The sequence below is a fragment of the Microtus oregoni genome, unplaced genomic scaffold, assembly GCF_018167655.1.
Source record: "Microtus oregoni isolate MIOR12 unplaced genomic scaffold, Mior012 000105F_ref0000443, whole genome shotgun sequence".
Classification (NCBI taxonomy): domain Eukaryota; kingdom Metazoa; phylum Chordata; class Mammalia; order Rodentia; family Cricetidae; genus Microtus; species Microtus oregoni.
The window spans coordinates 2,822,230-2,846,666 of record NW_024544720.1 but is presented as its reverse complement, the minus strand read 5'-3'; the positions used below and the strand labels follow the sequence as shown (position 1 = coordinate 2,846,666).

The 24,437-nt window shown below is 36.8% G+C and overlaps 1 protein-coding gene across 2 annotated transcripts in view; it reads left to right on the top strand.

Annotated features, from left to right (window-relative positions):
• LOC121443343 (rho-associated protein kinase 1-like) overlaps positions 1 to 24,437 on the top strand; it is a 129,092-nt gene that overhangs the window by 90,848 nt on the left and 13,807 nt on the right. For both annotated transcript variants that reach the window (XM_041645072.1, XM_041645071.1), the window contains exons 17-27: positions 3,658 to 3,764; positions 5,047 to 5,197; positions 7,758 to 7,918; positions 9,828 to 10,012; positions 11,792 to 11,861; positions 14,092 to 14,186; positions 16,063 to 16,228; positions 17,823 to 17,916; positions 18,848 to 18,936; positions 21,654 to 21,842; positions 23,441 to 23,600. In XM_041645072.1, coding sequence (XP_041501006.1) covers positions 3,658 to 3,764; positions 5,047 to 5,197; positions 7,758 to 7,918; positions 9,828 to 10,012; positions 11,792 to 11,861; positions 14,092 to 14,186; positions 16,063 to 16,228; positions 17,823 to 17,916; positions 18,848 to 18,936; positions 21,654 to 21,842; positions 23,441 to 23,600 — 1,467 coding nt within the window. The remainder of the gene's footprint in view (positions 1 to 3,657; positions 3,765 to 5,046; positions 5,198 to 7,757; positions 7,919 to 9,827; positions 10,013 to 11,791; positions 11,862 to 14,091; positions 14,187 to 16,062; positions 16,229 to 17,822; positions 17,917 to 18,847; positions 18,937 to 21,653; positions 21,843 to 23,440; positions 23,601 to 24,437) is intronic.

The window sequence follows — 24,437 nt, the reverse complement described above, 5'->3', positions numbered from 1 at the left end:
CAAACATAACTAACAGTTAATAAAAGGAACAGTTTTAAAACGTAAATACCATTTGATTTGTTTTCTAAAGATGTCTGCCTTTACTTATATTTTCCTGATATTTGTTGATGTTCAATAGCAACACCCACTCTACCTACACAAAGGACACACTTGAGAATTGTCAGGCCTGTTAGGAAAGACTGGAGGATCAGGGGGAGTATGTTTTAACCTTCATCATGGAAGGAAACATATTTTGGATACCATGGGACTTAATTCTATGGAGAGAGGTCAAGTCAGTGTTGGGGACTACAAAAATGGAAATTAGGAGCTTCCATTGACTCATAGATAAGGAGAGCTGTGCAGTTTTATCTCTCAGGCACCTGGCTTCAAATAGGTTCAAATATAACCTAGAAAGGAGCCTCTTCATAGTTACCGAGAAAGCTTCAAATTTGTTTATGCCAAGTTTTTCTTAATGCTTTTGTTGTTGTTTTAATTTTTGGTTTATTTTGTTTGGTTGGTTTGGTTTTTTTTTTTTTGTTTGTTCGTTTGTTTGTTTGTTTGTTTTTCAAGACAGGGTTTCTCTGTGTAACAGTCCTAACTGTCCTGGAACTAGCTATTATAGATCATCTGGCTTTGAATTCAGAGATTACCTGCCTCTGCCTTCTGAGTACCCGGATTAAAGGCTTGCGTCACCACTGCCCAGCTATTAATTGGATTTTTTTTAACAGAATCTTTTAGATATTAGTGAAAGTTAAGAAAAATTTATAGTATGATTATATGCTTGTCCTTTTCATTGCTTATTTTGTGGTCATTCTTTACTCGTGACGTAATCCCATTTTTATTTTTGTTTTGCCTGAAACCATCTCAGTATGTGATGGCGTGAGAAGCCTGCCTCCACCTCTTGAGTGTTGAGATATCCCATTCTGAATTTGCTGACTTCACCCACTGACATAATTTAATGTGTTGTCCCACACTCACAGTACTGGACATTGGGATTTAGATCCAGTGACTCACGTTTTTCTTAGGTAGGGCTTGAACAAGAAACTTAATAATAGTTAAATACAAGGAAGCACATGACGTCTGACTTTTTTTTTTTAATTTTTAGCCACTGGTGGCTGCCCAGTTCTTCATTTTCTTAGGCATTTACAAAACAGTGCCCATCATTGTTTTCAGAAGGTTGTACAACTGTCTCCTCTAACTAGTTCCAAAATTTCTTCATTAACTTCTAATCACATTTCATTCATTAAACTGTCCTTCTCTTTTCCACTTCTGTCTAATCACCAGAAGCCACTGATTTTTTTTTATCTCTGATCTGAATTTACTTTATATTTTCTGTAGGCATCATGTAATATGTGATTTTTTTTTGCATGAGGCTTCTTTTCTGTAGTGTAATGTTGTTTTAATGTTTGTAACATGTATTAGTATCTCATTAAAGGTCTTTTGTATGTTACTGCTACAGCTTTTATATCCATTCTCCTGTTGGTAGACCTTCAGATTGCTTTCACCTTTTGTTATTGTAAATAACAGTGTTGTGAACAAACATTAACTTACAACTGTATTTGCCATCTGTGTTCCTTTGGATGTATATTTAGGTGTGAAATTGCTGGGTCATGTAATAATTCCTTGCTTAACTTTTGTGAGACTGCTAAACTGTTTTCTGCAGTGGCTGAACCATTTCATTTTCCTATGTCAAGGAATTGGTATTCTTATTTTTCCACGTTGTTAACACTAGATATGAAGTCATATTACTTCAGTTTTCATTTTTAGCTCCTAATGAGTAATGATGTTCAGCATCTGATGCCTAGTTGTTTCAGCATCATTTGTCTAAGTGGTTGGTTTTTGTGTATGTGTCGTGAGAGGAAGGGGAGTGTGTATACATGTTTACATGTGGAGTCTAGAACATATTTCTTAGTTCCTGTTCCTTCCTTTTAAAATCACTTTGGTGTTTTTATTAAATATTGATTGTCTGTGATTGAAATGTAGTTGAGTAGTTGCCTCATGTTCATGCATAAGGCCCTAGGTCTAATCCCTTGGACTGGAAAAAAATCGAATGAATGAAAAAGAAAGGGGGAAAATTATCTTTAATAAATGAATGGGTGTCGGGCAGTGGTGGCGCACACCTTTAATCCCAGCACTCAGGAGGCAGAGGTAGGTGGATCTCTATGAGTTCGAGGACAGCCTGGTCTACAAGAGCAAGTTCCAGGACAGGTTCCAAAGCTACAGAGAAACCCTGTTTTGAAAAACAACAACAACAACAAATGAATAAATGAATGGATTTGTCTGGGGAGGCAGCACAATGGGCAGTGGGTAAAGTACCTGCGTTAGGATCTCTAGTACCCATGTAAGCACTAGGTGCAGAAGTACATTTCTGTAACCTTAGTGCTAGCATGAGCAGAGAGAAGCAGATATCCAAGGGCTCACTGGCCAGCCATTGTAGCTGAAATAAAATAAATGAACTGCAAAAGTTCAGTAAGAGATGTGTTTTAAGAAAGTAAGGTAGAGAAGGAATTGAGGAAGTACCTGGTATCAACTCATGACCCCTACCCTTCACCTGCACGGCACACAGATGTGTACCTGGCACATAGGCGCTCAGTTCTCTCTCACTACCCCTTACTTCCCCCGCAGCGTAAGGCTTCATTTCTGTTTTCTCAAGTCTGTTTTGTTGATATGTACTTCAGCCATATGCCAGCACCACATGTTTGGAGCACTGTAGTTTTATAGCAGGTTTTGAAATTTGGGGGTTTGTTACTGTTCTTCCACAGGATTATTTTAGCTGTTCCTTGCAGTTCATAATTAGTTAGCTTTTCTATTTATGCAGAACATACTTTTGGAATTTTAATAGGGCCACATGTCTTTGTTGATTGTTTTAAATATTGTCATCTCATAGGACTTCCAATCTATGAACACAGTCTATTTCCATTTATATTTATCATTGTTTTGAAGTTTTATTGTGTTTTGTGTTTCATTTGGTTTTGAGACAAGGTCTGGTTATGTAGCCCTTCTTGAACTGCTGAACCCAAACAACCTTGCCTCAGTTTACTGATTGGGTGAAATTAGAATCATCCTCCTCTGGACCTGGGTTAACAATGCACTTTAGTTTTTAGTGAATAAGCCTTGCTCTTCCTTGGTTAAAAGTCTTTCTAGGCCAGCGGTTCTCAGCCTATGGTTTGTGATCTCTTTGAGGGTCGAACAACTCTTATGAAGGATCGAACAACCATTTTATGTGGGTTGCCTAAGACAATAGAAAAACACAAATTTACATTATGGTTCATAAGAGTAGCAAAACTTTAATTATGAAGTAGCAATGAAAATAGTTTTATGATTGGGGGTCACCACAACATGAAGGACTGTATTAAAGGATTGCAGCATTATGAAGGTTGAGAACCACTGGGCTAGAGAGATAGTTCAGCAATTAACAGCACTTGCTGCTCATTTAAAGGACTTGGGTCTCTAACTCCAGTCCCAGTAGACACAACTCCCCCTTCTGGCCTCTATGGGCACTGCAACACAATTGGGGTACAACACTGATGCATACAAAATACTTATAAACTAAAAATTCAAAACTGAACATGAACAAGCACCCAGAAGTCCTCTACATTCCTCACTCCCCCAAAAACATCACAGTTCTTATTTATAATACCATTAAGTTTTACTTTTTAACCTTTTTCCTTTTCATAGCACGAATAACATCTTTACAAGAGGAGGTGAAGCATCTCAAACATAATCTTGAAAGAGTGGAAGGAGAAAGAAAAGAGGCTCAAGACATGCTCAATCATTCTGAAAAGGTGAGTGACTTACAGTCCTAATTATATTATATTGTGGTTGTCAAAGGTTATAAGATAGTTTATAGCATTCATTTGTAGTGTTTATAGTTTATTATGTGGTTGGTTCTTGGTATATGGGAATGTATGTGTGATTATTTGTCATCTTGCTACCATATTCTTGTTTGTACCCTAAAAAGCGTTGGATGCTTAATAGATAATCACAATACTTTGATTTGGAAATAGCTTTTAACAAGAAAATTGTTCCTAGGGCTAGAGAGATGACTTACTAGTTAAGAGCACTGGCTACTCTTTCAGAGGACCCAGGTTCAATTCCTAGCACCTATATGGCAACTCATAATTGCCTATAACTCCAGTTCCAGGGGATCTGACACCCTCACACCAATGTAACATGCAGGCAAACACCAATGCACATTTAAAAAGAAATTGTTCCTAGTTCCTTTGTACATGGGTAAGAGATAGGTATTAATCCTTTGTATGTTAAATCATATGAAGAGAAAAAATAAAGGACTGGATCGTGTATTTATTCCATGTAAGATCAAAGTAATTGGCTTGTGCACCACCCCCTATCTCTCCCTCCCTCTATCCTCACCTCCTTCTTGTAAGATCATGCTTCATGACTCATTTGTCGAGTCAGGACAGTTAATGGGGGAGGGTCAGTTCCATCTTTTGCGTATGGCTTTTAAGGATATAACTAGGGTCCTCAGGCTTAGTGGTAAGTGTCTTTATCCAGCAGTGCCATCTTGCTGGCCCCTGCATTTATTTAGAATTTTATCAGTTTCACTACTAAGTACTTTGCTGAGGAGAGAGGATCAAATAAATTACTTTACAGATGTAGGTCTCACTTTCACTGTTTCCTTGGAAATGATTCAAAAGCTGCTGTTTTGGTATGTTTTCTATCCCTGAGTATGGTTTTTTCTTTTTGGGTTTTTTTGTTTGGTTGGGTTTTTTTGTTTTGGTTTTTCGAAACAGAAATTTAGAAAGCTGTATCCTGATTATTTAAAGATACTTGTTAACCCTGTCTTTTAAGTAAACCAAATTCAGGGTACATGATTATGACAGACTACCACACTCAGGCAAATCATGGGACAGAAAACTTAGCATTGCACTGAAGAAATACAAAAATTAATAGTAAGTTGCACTACTGACTACCCCAAAAGCTCTGCTAAAGATATCTATCACCTAGTGTCAGCAGTGGATCTGTGAAATGCTGAGGAATGTAAGATTTAATGTGTGCCTCTTGCACAGTTTGTCATTTTCCATGACTCTCATTTTTATTTTTTAGGAAAAGAATAATTTAGAGATAGATTTGAACTACAAGCTCAAGTCTTTACAACAGAGGTTGGAACAAGAAGTAAATGAACACAAAGTAACTAAAGCGCGTTTAACTGACAAACACCAGTCTATAGAAGAGGCAAAGTCTGTTGCCATGTATGGTAAGTGTCAATTACATGAATATTTTCTATGATTAGTTTTAAATAATGCTTATACAAATTTGTTTTAGATCAAAACTTCACTTCTGTGGTTAAGAGTATAAGTAAGCATTATTATCTAAGAGAATATTTTTTATTATATTGTCTCTTTTTATCACAATTTTACCTTCTGTAGTTTCCTTACTTTATCTACCATATCTTTACTATAAAAGTTAGTGAAATCATACTAGACATGCTGATTACCTGTGTGAAATGTTAGCACTGGAGAAGCTGAGGCAAGGCAATTGTGACTTTAGGGCTTGGGTCTAAAACAAAACAAAGTTAATGAATGTTGTGAAATATACTTTAGCTATGTAAAGATGTGTTACATTTGTTTATGTTATGGAATATTACTTTAGGCAAAGATGTGTTATGTTTGTTTAATTATGTAAAGATGTGTTACTTTTGTTTATGCTACCTTTGTTTAATTCTGTAAAGCTTTGTGCTGTTTTACCTTGCCTGCCTAAGGCACCTTAATGGTCTAATAAAAATTGAATGGCCAATAGTTAGGCAGAGGAGGGATAGGAAGGGCTGGTGGGCAGAGAGAATAATTCGGGGGGAGGAATCTAGGCTCAGAAGAGAACAAGAGAAGAGGAGAGAACAAGGCAGAAAGAAAGGAAGACACCCAGGGCCAGCTAGACAGGCAGTGCCAACCAAGCAGACATGGAGTAAGACTAACAGAATGAAAGGTAAAAATCCCCAAGACAGATAAAGAGAAACAGGTTAAATATAAGTTATAAGAGCTAGCAAGAAACAAGCATAAGATAGGCCAAGCATTCATAACTAATAATAAGTATGTCATGATTTGGGAGCTGATTGGTGGCCCAAAAGAAAGCGTGCTACTTTCCAAAGTGGTGGACTCTTCTTTTCTCCCAGTTTTGGTTGGTTTGTTTTTTGTTTTTAATCTATCCCTTGATTTTTCTTCATGATCTATTCTGGACCTTATTGTTATTTAGCTTAGCTGCTATTTTTTGCTTCAATTTTTTTATTCCTTTATAGTTACTTTGCTTTATAGCTTCCAGTTACAGTTCTAGTTTAGATCAATCCGTTGCCTCATTTTATTATCACTTCAATTGTACCTAAGATCAGTGTTAGTCCATTGTATCATCTCCAACCACAGTTTTAATTTATGTTCTTAAAAGACTAATCTTGTGATCTGGAGACTGCTTTGGGAAAAAAGGAACATTGGAAGTAGGATAATCTATTAGAAAGTTGTAGGCGCCGTTCACTGGTGGTAAGCAGAAAGCAAAGAAGCAGAAGTACAAAGGACAAAAATGTAGTGGGAGGAGGACTGAGAGGAAGCAAGGAAGACTCGGATGTTTAGTTTGAACAGCTGATTGAGTGGTTATATCCTAAACAGAGATTGATGTAAGTGCAGTAGAGTGTTTTGAGAATTGGAGAGAAAGGTGTAACTATTTCAGTATGTTAAGTTTGGGAGCTAGAGATGTGGATCAAAGGCAGAACACAAAATAAGTCTTTTTGAGGTCCTGAGTTCAAACTTCAGCATATCCCTGAAAACAACTTTGATAATTTTGTCACATATGTAGATGGATATATTAACTACTCAGTTGGTAATGTAAGTCTGGAACTCAACGGTAGGTAGGTATCTGGACTCCAAGCCTAACTGAAGTTGATTTCTATTAGGTTGGAGAGAAAGGAATTAGGAGGTAATGATTATGCTGGTTTTTTATTTTGTTTGTTTGTTTTGGTTTCAGTTTTATTTGTGTTTGCTTTTGGTTTTGTTTTTCCGAGACAATGTTTCTCTGTAGTTTTGGAGCCTCTCCTGGCATGTGCTCTGTAAAAGCCTGCCTCTGCCTCCTGAGTGCTGGAATTAAAGGTGTGCGCCACCAGCACCCAGCCAAGTTAATGATTATGTTAATGCAACTAACTAAGGTTAGGGGAAAAGTGAACTTGCACTCTAATGGTTTGTCTCCTCGAGGGCAAGTGCTAATAGCAAAAACACTGTCATAGTTTTGCAACTTATTACTGGCATGACTGGAAAAGTTAAAATTCTCAGAACTTGGCTTGCTGTACATATTCCAGAATAAGGCACCCTGGTAAATACTAGACTCTTCTGATAATAATTTAAAGAGGTTTTCTGCCATCATATAATCTTGTCATTGAGTTGCAGGGTTCCTGTTCTAGGAGCCTATGAAAAGTTTCTAGACCAATGCAAGAAAGAGATTAATAACTGTCTTCATCATTTTCTATACTTTCATTTCATTCCTTATTATTCCTCTTTCCAGTCACACTCTTCATCTTCTAGTCTAGATAGTATTAAATTGTCTTATCTTCTTTTTCAAGGACTAAATTGAAACTTTTAAAAAATATTATATTTTAGAATTTTTTTCTTCAGAGATTATCATATAAGTTACTAAAATGCCCTTAGAACTTTTATAATTAATATCTGTTACAGTTCCAAGATAAAATCATAGAGATTTTAAAAACCAATTTCCATACCATTTAAAGTGAAAAATATTAAGGTGATCTATAATGTGTGTTTCTAACTTTTTTTCTTTTACAGAAATGGAAAAAAAGCTGAAGGAAGAGAGAGAAGCTCGAGAAAGGGCTGAAAATAGAGTTGTTGAGACTGAGAAACAGTGCTCTATGCTAGATGTTGATCTGAAACAATCTCAGCAGAAACTAGAACATTTGACTGAAAATAAAGAAAGGATGGAAGATGAAGTAAGAAACCATACTAATTTTATCCGTCTTTTAAAAGATGAACTATTCTATGTTAATGACTTGAGAACTCTTAATCAGTATTTGAAACAGAAGATTTGAATGAAGTGTGTGTTCACTGCTCTACTGTCATCCGAGAACTTAGAATTTTTATCTGAAATAGCTATTAAACATTCATTTCCAGCTGAGCAGTGGTGGCGCACACCTTTAATCACGGAACTGAGGAGGCAGAGGCAGGTAGACCTCTGTGAGTTTGACGCCATCCTGGTCTACAGAGTGATTGCTAGGACACCCCAAAGCTACACAGAAACCCTGTCTAGTAAAACAAAAAGGACAAAACTAGCAAAAAACCCATTCATTCCCTAGGAGCCGTTTCATTGTGTATCACAGCAGTGTATGCAACTATATCAGAATGTCTTAGTTCCTCCTAGAAGAAGCTATTTCCTTTATAAATGAATGAATGAATGAATGAATAAATAAATAAAGACTGGAAAAGTTTGCTATCTAGAAAAGCATGAAAAACAACTTCTTCTTGGAATGCTTATATTGATATAACACATGTTGTACATATTTATAATGCTGTTGATGAAAAGATGAAAGACTATGTCAGTAGTTACTGTATGTGTTTTAAACATCATTTGTAAGTAACTTCCAAGATTTGACTTGCTGAAGGCAGTATTGGAATACAGATTATGTAATTAGTAAGAAGGTAGGTAAGTCACGGGCAAAAGGAAGTAAAGTCAGAGAAGAAAGGACACATGGAGTCGTCACGGGAATCCCTGGGGCTCTAAAGTAACTGCTGTCTTTTAAAACTTACAGAGATGCTATTGGTGAAAACATTTTTTTAAAGAAAATCTATGTTGCTATAGAGAATTGACTAAAAAAAATTAGAAACAAACTAGCAAGCAGGCTAATATTGAAAATTTGGAAGATGGAGCTGGAAATGGCTCAGATGTTAAGGACATCACTGCTTTTCAGAAGAACCTGGTTTTAATCCCAGCACCCACATGGCAGCTCACAGTCATCTGTAATTCCAGTTCCAGGGAATCCAGCACCTCTTCTTGGCCTCCGCAGGTGCTAGGCACATATATGATATACAGATGTAACATGTAGGCTAAGCACCATATACATAAAGTGAAATATAATTTTTAAAAAGTTTTTTAATTAAAAAATGAGGCTTTTTATCAAAATCGGTGCTTATTAAGATGAATAAGATAGGTTTGGCCTGTATGCCTTTAGGGAACAGACAACTTAGACCAGTCATGATTACAAGCATATATGTAACATATATGTGACTTTATGAAAATTAAGGAAAGCCTTGCTAAGGGTTTGGCATTTAGAAACTGAAGAATAAAACAGTTTAAGATTATTCGTTAAGACTGAACATGCCGTAGTGTTAGACCATCCAGGGAAGGGACAGAAAGGAGGGTTTTATGTACAAGACAGAGATGAAGGAGTTTGTGCTGTATGATGATCTCTGTGATAATCACCTTGGAGACAGCAGGTAATGAACACATAAACTGCTGAAAGAATTTGAGTTCATTGACTTCTACACTAATAAGTACTTAATACTATTTTCCAAGTTTTAGGATTGTATAAAATAGAATACGTAAACATTTGTGGATGAACGGATAAGTTAAAATACCCATTTGAAACATCTCCCCAGACATGACTTTTATCATTATTTTCTAAAACTTTGAGGCTAGTTAAAATCTAAGTTTTTCTTTTTCCCACAAGTTTCATATCTAAACTTTAGATACTGTTTTGACTTAGTAGTAAATATGCAATAATAGACACAAGGACAAATTAGAATAGTACAAGGGATAATATTCTCAAGATTTTATTAATAACCTTTCACATATCTAATAAATTATCAAAATAACTAAGATGCCAATCATTTTTCTCATCATAGCTCAAGAATCTCACCCTGCAGCTGGAACAGGAATCAAATAAACGGCTATTGTTACAGAATGAATTGAAGACTCAAGCATTTGAAGCAGACAATTTAAAAGGTTTAGAAAAACAGATGAAACAGGAAATAAATACTTTATTGGAAGCAAAGAGATTGTTAGAATTTGAGTTTGCTCAGCTTACAAAGTAAGTTTTGAAAGTATCTTTTAGTGTTCTTTTATTGGCCTATAAATACTTAATACTTTGTGTATTCAGATGATCTCAAAATTTGTTTAAAAAAAGACCTGTTTGTTTGTTTGTTTTGTGATAAAAGAATTTACTTGCAAAGAATGTTTGCAAGGAAGTTCAGGCTTTGGAAGGACAAGCTTATTAGGTTCAAATTACAGGTATTTAAAGAAAGACACAGATAGTAGAGCTGCTGGCTTTGCAGTCATCTACTCATTATGGAAATACTAGCTTTCTCATGATTTTCGTATCTATAAATATCATCACATTGCTCCAGACTAGCATGCAAAAATGAAGGCTGCCTTACTTGACAGGAAGTGTTCCAGATGGCTTTAGTTTGGAGATTACAAGGGTACATAATCTTGGTGTGGGGGTGGGGTGGTTCTGGATATTTATTTTATTTTTGGTTTATCTCAGAGTTGTAGTCTTTTTTTCCTATTAAAGATGTCATGTACCTGGTTATTTGTGATGAAGACAAAGCCTGTCCTGGGCCTGCTTTAAAAACATAAAATGAGAGATGGGTATTCCTTATACCAAGTTGTGATTTTATTTCCTCCAGATATTATTGTACCTTTAAAACCCATTTCGTTCTATTTTGGCTTTGGGTTTTTTTTCTCTGTGTAGCCCTGGTTGTCCTAGAACTCACTCTGTAGAATGGATTGGTCTCAAATTTAGAGATTCACCTGCCTCTGCCTCCCAAATTCTAGGATTAAAGGTGTGAGCCACCACTACTATCATTAGGCCTGTTTCGTTGAAATAAGTTGTCTGTTTTTATTAAGTTGGATTTATATTGGCAAATTTCTTGATTTAGAAGCCCCATTTTTACCAGTTAATATATATACCACTGATAAAATAACTTCTACAAGAAAAATATTTCAGCATTGTGTTATTTTTCTAGCTTATCTGGTGAGACCACACTGCCCGGCTCCATCTTGAACCTATAAAATTATGCTGTGCAAAGCATAGGCTTCTTCATAATGAAAGCTTTCTTGAGAAACACATTAACTGGATCTTTCCAAACCATAAAAATGAAACTGACACATTTTTCTCCAAGCAACTCTTTATACTCAATGGACATTTATAATGTATTTTCTATCAACTACATGGCTTGTTACTAAACTACAAAACAATTTCTATCTAATATTAAAGCCTAGCAACTTGGAATAAAATTATTAATCCTTAAAAATCTTGGTCTTCAAGTTCCATTGTGTTCCTATGTATTTGAGTCTGTTTTTGTCCTTAGAGTGTCCTTTTTCCTATGAGGTATGTTTACTGTGTGTGATACATATTTTGACTTTCTCCTTACCAGAAATATATTACACTTCATTTTTACTTTAAATAATTTTATGACCTCTACTTTTGTCTACTGTAGAAAACATTAAAGTGCATTCCTGTGACTTTCTGCCTGTAAAGTGCATCTCTGCCTTTCCACAGATATCTATAGGGAAAACAAGCCACAGCAGCGTCCGCTTCCTTTTTATGGTTTAGAGATCTACAATGAATGTGTTTCTCAAGAAAGTTTTCATTATGAAGAAGCCTATGCTTTGCACGGCATCATTTTATAGGTTCAGGATAGAGCCAGGCAGTGTGTTCTCAGCAGATAAGCTAGAAAAATAAAATGATGCTGAAATGTTTTTCTTACAGAAGTTATCTCATCAAACCTTTTATTTTTTTTTAGCAACTTAAATGAAACCTAACATAAATATAAAAATTTGATTGCTGATTTTCTTTTATATAAAGGCAATACAGAGGAAATGAAGGGCAGATGCGGGAGTTACAAGATCAACTTGAAGCCGAGCAGTATTTTTCTGTAAGTGAAAATCATTTTTAATGTAGAAACTCTAAAAGCTGACTTAAACAAGAAACTTTATAATAGAGTTTTGTTGGTTGGTTGATTGGTTGGTTTTGTTTGTTTGTTTTGGGGTTTTTGTTTTTCAAGACAAGGTTTCCCTGTGTTGCCCTGTAGATCAGGTTAACCTCAAACTCAGAGATCTGCTTGCCTCTGCCTCCCAAGTGCTGGGATTAAAGGAGTGCACCACAGCCCGGCTTGAAGTTTATGAGTTTTTTTCTGCAAATGATATTTTTTTCAAGGTTCATGGTCTATTTAAATTGCGAAGTAGGAGGGGAAAGACCTTTTCTGTGCAGTTTTTAACAATTACCAGCAAAGGGGTTGGAGAGATGGCTCAGCGGTTAAAAGCATTGCCTACTCTTCCAAAGGTCCTGAGTTAATTCCCAGCAACCACATGGTGGCTCACAACCATCTGTAATGGGGTCTGGTGCCCTCTTCTGGCCTGCAAGCATACAGACAGAACTTTGTATACATAATAAATAAATATTTTTAAAAAACAATTACCATCAAATTATACCTGTAAATAAAACTTCTGATAGCTGGGCATGGTGGTGCAGGCTTTTAATGACAGTGTACTGGAGTCATAGGCAGGTGAATCCAGACTAGCCAAGGCCACAGGGTAAGGTCTTGTCTCAAACAGACTTGGTTGCTGGGCGTGGAAATACATGCCTGATGCCCAGCACTTGGAAGCTAACTTAGGGTGGAGTGAGGGTCCTTAAATTCCAGTCCAGCATGGATTACATAGGGAATTCTAGCCCAGTCTAAGCAATAAATATTTATCAAAAAAAAAAAGACTTTGTTAGAGACTCTGCTTGCATAAGCACTAATTAGTATGTGTCCTCATAAGCATCTTTAGGTTGTAGAAATAACAGATGTCGCGGGTCAGTGGTGGCACACGCCTTTAATCCCAGCACTTGGGAGGCAGAGGCAAGCAGATCTCTGAGTTTGAGGCCAGCCTGGTCTATAAGAGCTAGTTCCAGGACATGCACCAAAGCTACAGAGAAACCTTGTCTCAAAAACACCTAAAGAAAGAAGGGAGGGAGGGAGAGAGGGAGGGAGGGAGGGAGGGAAGAAAGAGAAAGAAATAATATCTGATATCTTTTTTCTGTTTAACTCAGTCTATAGTTTTATATGAATTTATTTGGTTTTGAAGCTTTTGAATTTGGTGGGCAGAGTTCCTTGATTGCAGACCTTGAGAGCTTGTATTCTGCCATTTCATTTTAACTTAACATTTATCAGATTGTACCCCTAGTACCTACCATCTATTCTGTAAACCTTATTCATGTACTTAAATGCATGGATTTAACTTGTTCTTATTGTTGTTTTTTTTTTTTGTTTACGAGGGTATTTTGTTGTTGTTGTTGTTTTATTTTATTTTATTTTATTTTTGAGACAGGATTTCTCTGTGTATCTCTTTCTTTCCTGATACTTTCTCTGTTGACCAGGCTGGCCTCAAACTCCTAGAGCTCTCTTGTCCCGAGTCCTGGGATTAAAGGCAGGTGTCGCCACCACTTGTTTGTTTTTTGTTTTGTTTTTGTTTGTTTGTTTGCTCTTTTAAAGACTTGTGTGACAGTCCTGGCTGTCCTGGAACTTACACTGTAGACCAGGCTGATCTGCAACTTAACATAGATTCACCTGCCTCTGCCTCCCAAGTACTGGGACTAAAGGAATGTAACACCACTGCCTGGCTGTTTGTTTGTTTGTTTGTTTTTAATGGTTTATTTTTATTTTATGTGCACTGGTGTTTTGCCTACATGTATGTTTGTGTTTAGGTGTTGAATCCCCTGAAGCTGGAGTTACAGATAGTTGTGAGCTACCATGTGTTTTCTGGGATTTGAGCCTGGGTCCTGGGGAATAGTAGCCAGTGCTCTCAACCACTGAGCCATCTCTCCAACCCCAGCAATTGCTTTAAATTATCTTAAAAGTAAAAACAAGTTAAATTGGGGGTGTAGAGATGGTTCATCAGTTTAAGACCATAGTTTGCTCTTCCAGAGAACCCAATTCAATTCCCAGGACCCACATGGTGTTTCACAACTATCTGTAACTCCAGCTCTAGGGGATCCAACACCCTCACACAGACATACATGCAGACAAAACACAAACACCAATGCACATGAAACAAAAGAAAAAAATTGCTGAACTATTTATAATACACCATAAACACTTCATTCTTTATCACTTGTTTTTACAGACACTTTATAAAACCCAGGTAAAGGAACTTAAAGAAGAAATTGAAGAAAAAAACAGAGAAAATTTAAGGAAAATACAGGAACTGCAAAGTGAAAAGTATGTCCATTTTGCTTTGGAACAGAACAGGAATCTCTACTCAAAAAGGCATTTATAAATTTAAGTTGAAAGAAAGGGAAGTAGGTGTGCCATCATTCTGATGGGGCTAATTTATTGGGCTAATTGATAGCAAATCTGTAGCACAGGTTCTAATTGTTGTTAATAAAAACCTGGAGTCAAGTATTTGGGGGTGAAAGCTGAGAGGTCAAAGAAGCAGTGCGGCCAGCCATTAGAGAGACCTTTTACCCCTATCAGTGCTCAGACGGAAGGGGCGATCCTGTCCTCAGACTGTCTCCTCCCACTTTATATTCCTCTGTCTGCCCAGCCATATCCCTTCCTGTCTCCATCTCCCTAGTGCTGGGATTAAAGGTGTGAGCCACCACTCCCTGGCCTCTTGTGGCTTAGCTTTGCACTCTTATCTTCAGGCAAACTTTGTTAAAATGCAAACAAAATATCACTACACATATCAGACTAGTCTACCTTAAGTTTGAGAGCATCTGGCTTTCTCTTCTGGCCACCATAAGCTCCAAGCAACATGTGGTACACTTACATACATCCAGGCAAAACGATAGATAGATGGATGGATGGATGGATGGATAGATATATGGTGTTTTTTATATATTTGTATAAATAATTTTTAAGCAGAAAAAAAGAAAGGTAGTGGTGGTCATGGTTAGGGATAGTTCATTACCCAAATTTACCAAGAACCTACAAAGATCAAGGAAGTATACACATGACCAAGATGGCTTATCTAAGAGAGGATCTTTCAGACAAACAGAAAAATTAAAGTAATGTGGTCCCAGTATAAATGTCAATTCTGAAAAGTTAGTTTTTGAGACAGAATCTCTTCTACCCAAGGCTGGCTTTAATCAGATCTGATGCCTCCACCTCCCAAATGGTAGAACTGTATACATGACCACCACACTCAGGCAATTCTGAACAGCTTCAAAGTGCTCTTTCCGATGTTTGCAGGTAGTTTACAGTGGTCTGAATCTGTGTTTTTGTAATCTCATTGAATTATTTATGGGATAACTTGGTTTAATCCTCTCAGTTTATAATGAAAGTGTAAGGAACTTGCCCAGAGTCCCCACCCAGTAGATAGATACAGGGATGACTAGTGAGTTGGACTTAGTGTCTTGAATCTGACCTCTATTGACTCTTACAGTCCAGACCCACAGCAAAGTCTTTTATTTTTTCTAAAAGTAAATTGCTTACTAAATTAAAGTCATTACTTTCATAAAAATTTTGTAGTGGATTTAAGTAAAATCCTTGGTTCTGTCATTTAGAGAAAATTGTGTGGAGTTTTTTTTTGTTTTTTTTTTTGTTTTGTTTTGTTTTTTTTTATGTGTTCTTTTAGTCTGTTGTTTCCAGAGAGAATCTCACTGTGTAGTCCAGGCTGGCCTTAAGATTTCACTTGTTGGAGGCTGGAGAGATGGCTCAGAGGTTAAGAGCATTGCCTACTCTTCAAAGGTCCAGAGTTCAATTCCCAGCAACCACATGGTGGCTCACAACCATCTATAATGGGGTCTGGTGCCCTCTTCTGGCCTGAAGGCAGACACACAGACAGAATATTGTATACATAATAAATAAATAAATATTTTTTAAAAAAAATATTTCACTTGTTAGAACAACACATGTAGGCTGGTTGATGGTAACACACACACCTTTAATTCCAGCACTTGGAGGCAGAGGTAGGCAGATCTCAGAGTTAAAGGACAGCCAGGACTGCACAGAGAAACCCTGTCTTGGGGGAAGAAAGAAAAAAGAATACAGATAGGCCACCATAGCTAACAAGATAATGGTTGTCATTTATGTGATCAAGTAAGGAGAATGAACTGAATTTTTTTTTTTTTTTCGTTTCTTAAAACTGTTGCAGAGAAACTCTTTCTACTCAGTTGGACCTAGCAGAAACAAAAGCTGAGTCTGAGCAATTGGCTCGAGGAATTCTGGAAGAACAGTATTTTGAGTTGACTCAAGAAAGCAAGAAAGCTGCTTCAAGAAATAGACAAGAGATTACAGATAAAGATCATACTGTTAGTCGGGTAAGTAATAGGTGAATATTTCACTGAAATTGATTTAAGTCAAAATACATTGAAGTATCAGGGTATACATGCATGTAATATACTTATGCAGCTCATGTAGAGTGACCATTCTGCACTTGTGTTTATTTGATCTAAAACGGTTGATAGTGATAGAAAATCTTATTCAATGCACTGGGCTTTTTTTCTTACTGTAGATAAATTTTATGTGAGGAAATGCTTAGCCTATTTCATTTATTCTCCTACTATGTTAAGAGTGATCTTATGAACTAGATTTCTTTGAAATTCGAGTAACTATTCTGGGGTAAGAAACTCATTGTTGATAGTCCATTGTGATCAAAACCAGTCCTACAAATTCCCTATTCTTTGGTTCATACTGTAGACTATCTAGTAATTCTGGATAAATGAAAGTTACAAAAGCATTTATTTGTGAGTTAACAGGTAAAGTGATGTATCATGCCTGGCTTTGACTCTGAGAAGTTATGTGATTTTTGGCAAATCCAAGGCTTAGAGAATTAATGCTATCTCTTAACACCCATATACAAACATGGATATGTCTACCCTTTTCTATAATCCCAGCATTGGGAATAGAGACAAGCAGATCCTGAGAGCTTCCTGGCTGCCAGACTAGCCAAAATAGCAACTTTCCAGTTGAATAAGAGATCCTGCCTCAGTGCATTAAGGAGATGGAGAGGAAGATAACGTATGGATATCCCATGCCCTACTCTGAGTTTTTTATGCATGTGCTCTAGCAAGTACACACACACACACACACACACACACACACACGATAAACCAAGCATGGTAGCGTATGGTTTATAATCCCAGCACTTAGTGATTAAGTAGTAAGTCTAATATCAGCCCCGATTACACAGCTCCAGGCCAATCTGGACTACATTACTAGATCTAAATCTCAACCTTCTCCCCACTTCTTCCCTCACCCAGCCAAAGGAAGGGGAGGGCATAAATAATGCTCTTTCTGTGCAATTGTTATTATGATTAATGGAAAACATTTACCTGGAATAGTCATTGTTGAATGTAGTATTTTCATCTTCTTCAGTTGAGACAGCTGAGACACAGGAGGATGACCTGCGCCAGGGTCACATAGGTTAGTTAGTAGCAGAACTTGAAATAAGTTCGAATTTCCTAGTCTGCTATCTAGTTCTTTTTATAATACACTTTTTGACTTTTTGTGTTTAATACATATAAATAAATATATACACAGATATGTATACACATATCATTTTGAAAGGTAATTGCTCCTAAAACATTCATAGCAATTATGTATTCACTTTTACTTTCTTGTTTGTTTGTTTGTTTTGTTTTTCTGTGTAGTTCTCGCTATGTAGTCCTGAACCTAACTCTGTAGACCAGGCTGGGGTTGAACTCAGAAATCGATATTCTCTCCTCCTGTGTGCTGGGATTAAAGGTTTGCACCACCATTCCTGAGTCATGCACACACATAAACTGGAAACTAGGCATTTTTTACAGTTAAACAATGTTTGACCTGCTTTGCCTATAGATGTTAAGTATTAAAGATTTTTAGCTTCAAGGGTGAAAACAGATCTGTAGCTTAAACTTTGTTTGCTTTGTTTAGCTTGAAGAAACAAACACCATGCTAACCAAAGATATCGAAATACTAAGAAAAGAAAATGAAGAGCTAAATGAAAGGATGAGGACAGCAGAAGAAGGTATGTAGAGTTTCCTTAACAAATAACAGTTTGTGGCTGGAGAGAAGGCTCGGCAGTGATGAGAACTTGCTGCTCCTGCAGAAGACCCAGGTTCAGTTCCCAGCACTGTAGTGGTTCACAGTCATCTGTAACTCCTGCTTCCAAAGATCCCACCGCTTTTTACGGCTTCTGAGGGCACCAGGCATACACGTGGGACACATGTGCAGACAGAACACTCATAATACATAAAGTTTGTGATAATTAACTTTAAAAAAATATTTTTTAATCTGTATTATGAGGGCTGGAGAGATAGCTTGCTGTTCTCAAGAGAAGACCCAGGTTTGATTCCCAGCACCTACATTAGGCAGCTCACAACCCCCTGGTAACTCCAACTCCAGGGAATCTGATTCCCTCTTCAGGCCTCTCTGGTGCCTTCAAATGTTCCATATTAGAGTGCATGTGTGTGTGAATACACACCTGTTTTTAAGAAAAAAAGAAAAGCAATGTAGCCATTCATGACACTATACACCTTTAATTAATTCCTGCATTCAGGAGCAGAGGCAGACTGAGTTTCAAGGGCGCCTGATTGAGACCATGTCAAAAAAGAAAAAAATGTAAAGCTAATTCTGAGATTAATTTTTAGTTATGTTTTACATTGGGTTTTTACATACTTGTTTTCGTGTGTTAACTAACTTGTGTAGCCATAAGAATTATATTAATGAGCTGGACAATGAGCAAATTCATGCCAACTCTTGCAAGAGAATTGTAAGTTGAAAGGCATCCTGGGCTTACCTGTACTTAAAACAAAATTAAGCAGTTACTTTAATGAAATTATTAAAAGGTACTGTATGATAGTGTATAGTAATTTCAGTAATTGAAGACATTGTTAGTTTGAAATGCAGATGAAATTACTTAATGCTATGCAATAATGTTTTACATAATTTATTGGCAGAATATAAGTTGAAGAAGGAGGAAGAGATAAATAATCTTAAGGCTGCCTTTGAAAAGAATATCAGTACTGAACGGACACTTAAAACACAGGTATATGTGCCATCAGCCCTTCCCATTGGTTTGCACTTGAATATGGTAAAATCAGAAAACTAATAATTGTTCTTTGTGCATGCTCTTACAAAATGAAGGTCATAGGGTTTAGCTTTTCATTAGAACAAATAAAGTGAATCCTGTTTAAATATAGAAGACTTAGCATGAGATGTAGGATTTTAGTTAAGAAAATTAGCTTGTCTAGTAATTTCACTAGTAAGTGAAATTATAGAGTAGGGCAGTTACTTAGTGTGCATGAGGCTTTGACTTCTATTCATACCATCCCAAGAAAGAAAAAATTTGTTTTGGGGTTTTTATTTGTTTGTTTGTTTTTATTCTTTTTTGAAACAGGATTTCTCTGTGTCCTAGAGTTCACTCTGGCCTCGACTCACAGAGATCTACCTGCCTCTCCCTCCCAAGTGTACCACCATTGCCCAGCAAAAAAGGAAGAATGTGATGTAGTTTGTGTTGAAAAAACCTATTATTGACAATAGAAACATGAAAGAAGGATAGACTGAAAGCCAGAGAGGTAGTTTGGTAGTAAGAACCTGTAGGAATGATTTTTTAAAAAAAATCAATTGTTTTACATTTGATTATATATCTAGGTCAGTTTTTGTTTGATTTTGTAATGTGTTTTTTTGTTTGTTTTGGTTTTGGTTTTGGTTTGGTTTGGGTGTTTTAAGACAGGGTTTCTCTGTGTAACAGCCCTAACTGTCCTGGAACTGCTGGCCTCAAACTCAAGATCCACCCGTTTCTGCCTCCCAAGTGCTGGGATTAAAGGCGTATACCACCAATGCCTGGCTGCCCTACTTTCTTTCATATCAGTCTTTTATGTTGCAACTAAAATAAGCTTTTTAAAATGTGCTTGACTGATGTTTTAAAATCTCTCAAATGCAGATTTCACTTTTAGTACAAAACAGACTATGAACGAGAAGATACACATTTTTTACGTAAATGTTTATATGTCTGTGGAGGACCTATCAACAAAAATTTAAATAAGACAAACTTGCCAGCATTAATATTTATAAATGAGAAAACCAATACAATAAGAAAAACATTGTCTAGCAAACATTGGAAAAATATTTAACCTTAATAATAAGCCCAGAAACAGAAATTAAACAAGAGCTGAAGAAACATCTCAGTGCTTCAAAGTACTTACTGCTCTTGTAGAAGACCTGGGTTCAGTTTATAGCATCCACACAGGGAGGCTTATGACCCATCTGTAACTCCAGCTCCAGAGGACCTGATACCTCACCTCTGCATGCCCACATTCATATTCACACATAGAAACACATGCATATGTGAAATAAGAATCTGCTTTTCTAATTGAAATAATAATTAGTCATCTTTTTGACAGTCATATATTCAGAGATTTAAATTAGATATAATATAGGTTGGTCAAGTCCATTCATTCCATTTTTCTACATAGGAAGCCTGAGAAGGTGATATATACCCAAAAGACTAAATTAAATGCAGAAGACCTTAGTGAAGGTTGCCTTTGAGGAGTATGTTATTGCAATGGCTTTTCACACTCTTTTTGTTTCTGAATTTATTTTTAAAGTAAATATTTTGATTTATTATTAAAATCTAAATATATTAAAATTACTCAGGGGTGTCTCATCCTAAAGGGAACCTAATCAGTGGATATGGGCTAAATTAGGGCTTTTTCTGTCTTAATGGGGGGCTATCATTTTTTTTTATGTTTCAATAGAAAAAAACACCATGACTTCTGACTTCTCTGAGTACTATGTATTCGTATGGTAGGCATGCATGCATATATACATAGAAGTAAACATACATACACATAAAGTACAAATAAGTCTTCAGTAATATTAATAAGGTAGGGAGCTATTGAAAAAGATACCAAATGTCAACCTGAGGCCTCTGGACACATGTATACACATGTGAGCATGCGTGCCCACACACACACAGGCCATGACCAAAGGAAAGGAGTTTCTCTGTGACCTAATCAGATGTTTGGTTACCTTTCTTTCCTACTTGTCCAAAGGAATGTAATTTTTCTCTAGCCTTTTAACTATACTTAGAGTACTATCCCTGCCTTCACTCCTTCATATGTTTTCATCATTTATCTATCTCCTAACTCTCTTAAGAAACATGTGGAGCTGAGTGCAGTGGTGCACATCTTTAATCTCAGCACTCATGAAGAGGCAAGTGGAGCTCTTTGAGTTTGAGGCCAGTATGGTCTATGTATTGAGTTCCAGGCCAGCCAGCTACATAATGAGACTTATAAGTAGGTAAGTAAGTAAATAAATAAGCAGGAAGGAAGGAAACATACACAGTCATTCTAAGGACCTTTTCTTCTCTGGGGTGTCTTTATAGGAGTACTGTCTGGATAGCACCATTGCATTTATCTCTGTACTGTGTAGTTTATGTGTCTTCCTCCTTTACCATCTACAGTATTTAGGACATAGTTGTATTTCTTTCTTTATATCTTGTGTACAGTAATATACTACAGTATTGTTAAACAAGTTTCCTTTTTGCAAGCCTGATTTATCACATTGGATTAAAGAAGACATTAGTGTTAATTATCTGAACCACCATTCATGGTTAGTCTGTTCATAGAAACGTAAGTTTACACACAGAGACCAAGAAAAAAAATCTGCATGACTTTGAAAACCAATATATTTTAATAGACATTAAAATTGAATGGGTACAGTATATATATACTCACAAATACTATTTTAATGTTTGAACAGGCAGTTAACAAATTGGCAGAAATAATGAATCGCAAAGATTTCAAAATTGATAGAAAAAAAGCCAATACACAAGATTTGAGAAAAAAAGAAAAGGAAAATAGGAAGCTACAACTGGAACTTAACCAAGAGAGAGAGAAATTTAACCAAATGGTGGTGAAACACCAGAAGGAGCTGAACGACATGCAAGCGGTAAGGTCTGTGTGTGTGCCCATGCATATAGAGATCATCTCCTCAGTGTGTCAATATGTGTTACTTGTCTTGCTTAAAGTAGACTTACTTGTGTGAAAGTTTGAGATATGGCTGTTATATTGGTTATGCTTAGGTTAGAAGTTCTTGATATAAGTAGATTATTTTTCTAAGTTTCTCCTTTTCTAAAATCAAAATGCCAGTAATATTTTACACTTCTTGACATATCAATAATGTAAAGTTGTGAACGTAAAATGGTCTCAAGACTCATTTACATTCAAGATTTGAGTCTGTTATTTTGTTACCCTGAGTTTTCTATACTTTTAAGATTAATTTATTTGTAGCCAGAAAATAAATTTACTGGCATTTTAAGTATTTTTTTCCTACCTTATATTTTAAAAGAAAGAAAAGAAAATTTCCTTTTTTAATTTAAATTTATTTTTTTAAACAGTCTTATTTTAAATAAAAATCCCAGTTCCCCCTCCCTCCCCTCCCCATCCTCCCCCATGTCCTCCCTCCTGCTCTCTACACCTTCTTCCCACCCCTCCCCCCATCCACTCCTCAGAGAAGGGTAAGGCCTCCCATTGAGAGTCAATGGAGTCTGCCACTTTGTCCTGCCTCACTTTAAGGTAGGACCAAGGCCATCTCCCCCTATATCTAAGCTGAGCAAGGTATCCCTCTAAAGAAAATGGACTCCAAAAAGCCAGTTCTAGCACTAGTAATAAATCCTGGTCCCACTGCCAGTGGCCCCACAGACTGCCCCAGCCACACAACTGTCATCCACATTCAATGAGCCTAGTTTGGTTTTATGTAGTTTCCCCTCTGTCAGTCCAGAGTCGGTGAGCTCTCATTAGCTCTGGTCAGCTGTTTCTGTGGGTTTCCCCATCATGGTCTTCACCCTTTTGCTCATATTACTTATTGCTCCTCCCACTCTTTGGAGTTTGGTAGCTCAGCCCAGTGCTTAGCTGTGGAGCTCTGCATCTGCCTCCATCAGTTGCTGGGTGAAGAAGGTTCTATGATGACAATTAGGGTTGTCATCATTCTGATTACAGGGAAGGCCAGTTGAGGCACCCTCTCCACAACTACTTAAGGTCTTAGCGGGAAAATTTTCTTAACAAAGTAAGGTGAGGAGCTGGAGAGATGTCTCTGTGGTTAAGAGTATTTGTTGTGCTTGCAGAAGACATGGGTTTGATCCCAGCACCCATACAGTAGCTCACAATCATCTGTAACCCCAATTTCAGGGAATTCAGCAGACACACACATGGTACACATGCTTGTAGGTAAAACATTCATATCCATATTTAAAAGGGGGGTGGTTATCTAAAGAACCTAGTTTTTGCAGAGCTTCATCTGTGGTGGTTGTCACGGTACTAATAGCATACTCCTATCTCAGATACTTGGAGCAGGCAAGAAATCTACTTGAATTAAGAAGTTCTGGGCCTGGCTGACTGTTGGCAAAAGAAAACCCAACCATAGTAATAAACGTTCATGGTGTACAACATATTTCACACTTGTAATTTAATTACCCATTTGCATTCCAATTATTAATGTTGGAGTTATTTGATTCTGTTTACTTTTATTTTGATATTTTTTAAAAATAGCAATTGGTAGAAGAATGTACACACAGAAATGAACTTCAGATGCAGCTGGCTAGCAAAGAGAGTGATATTGAACAGTTGCGTGCAAAACTTTTGGACCTTTCGGATTCAACTAGTGTTGCTAGTTTTCCTAGTGCTGATGAAACTGATGGAAACCTTCCAGGTAAGAAGAATTCTGTTTGTTCTGTCATCCAGGTTTGCTCAGATGTCATGGAAATATTCATTATTTATTTCATCATTTTGTTCCTGACTCTTTAAGAAGGAATTGTTTGTAATAACCAAGACATGTGATGGTTGTTTACTTAGGTACATTTTGTAAAATTAAACCAGTCATAAGCAGATTACTCAAATATGCTAAGAGGCTGTGCCTGAGAATGTTTAAAGAAAATAAAACGTTCTTTTGTTTTCAAGATTAGGTTTCTCTGTGTAGACCTGGCTGTCCTAGAACTTAATCTGTAGACCATGCAGGCTTCAAACAAGAGATCTGCCTGCCTCTGCTCCACCCCGTATCCCCACCCTTCAACCCCATCCTGAACTTAAAGATGTACACCACTATGCCTGGCTTTAACGTATTTTTATGAGTGCCCACTGCTTTATGTAATTTGATAAACAGAGCCATAGCAGCCTGCCTGCAGAAAGCCTATCCTGTGTTTTAGTGAGAAACCTTCAGTAGTCTTTGTCAAGTTGAATGTTTGAAGAAATAGAGAAAAGGTGATACTGTGAGAAGACAGAGGGTGAGGGAAAAACCAACCAAAAAATGAACAGAAGTAAATGCCTAATGTTTCATTTTTTCTCTTTCCCTAATTAAAGTAAGTATAAATAAATACAAATAAATGAATATGCGTTCTTGTCTTAATTGGAGTTCAAATGAAGTGGCTAGGATAAATATTAAATTGTGTAGTTGCAGAGGTGGCTCAGTGGTTATGAGCATTGTTCTTTCAGAGGACCCACGTTCAGTTCCCAGCACCTACATGGTGACTCACAACCATCTGTAACTCCA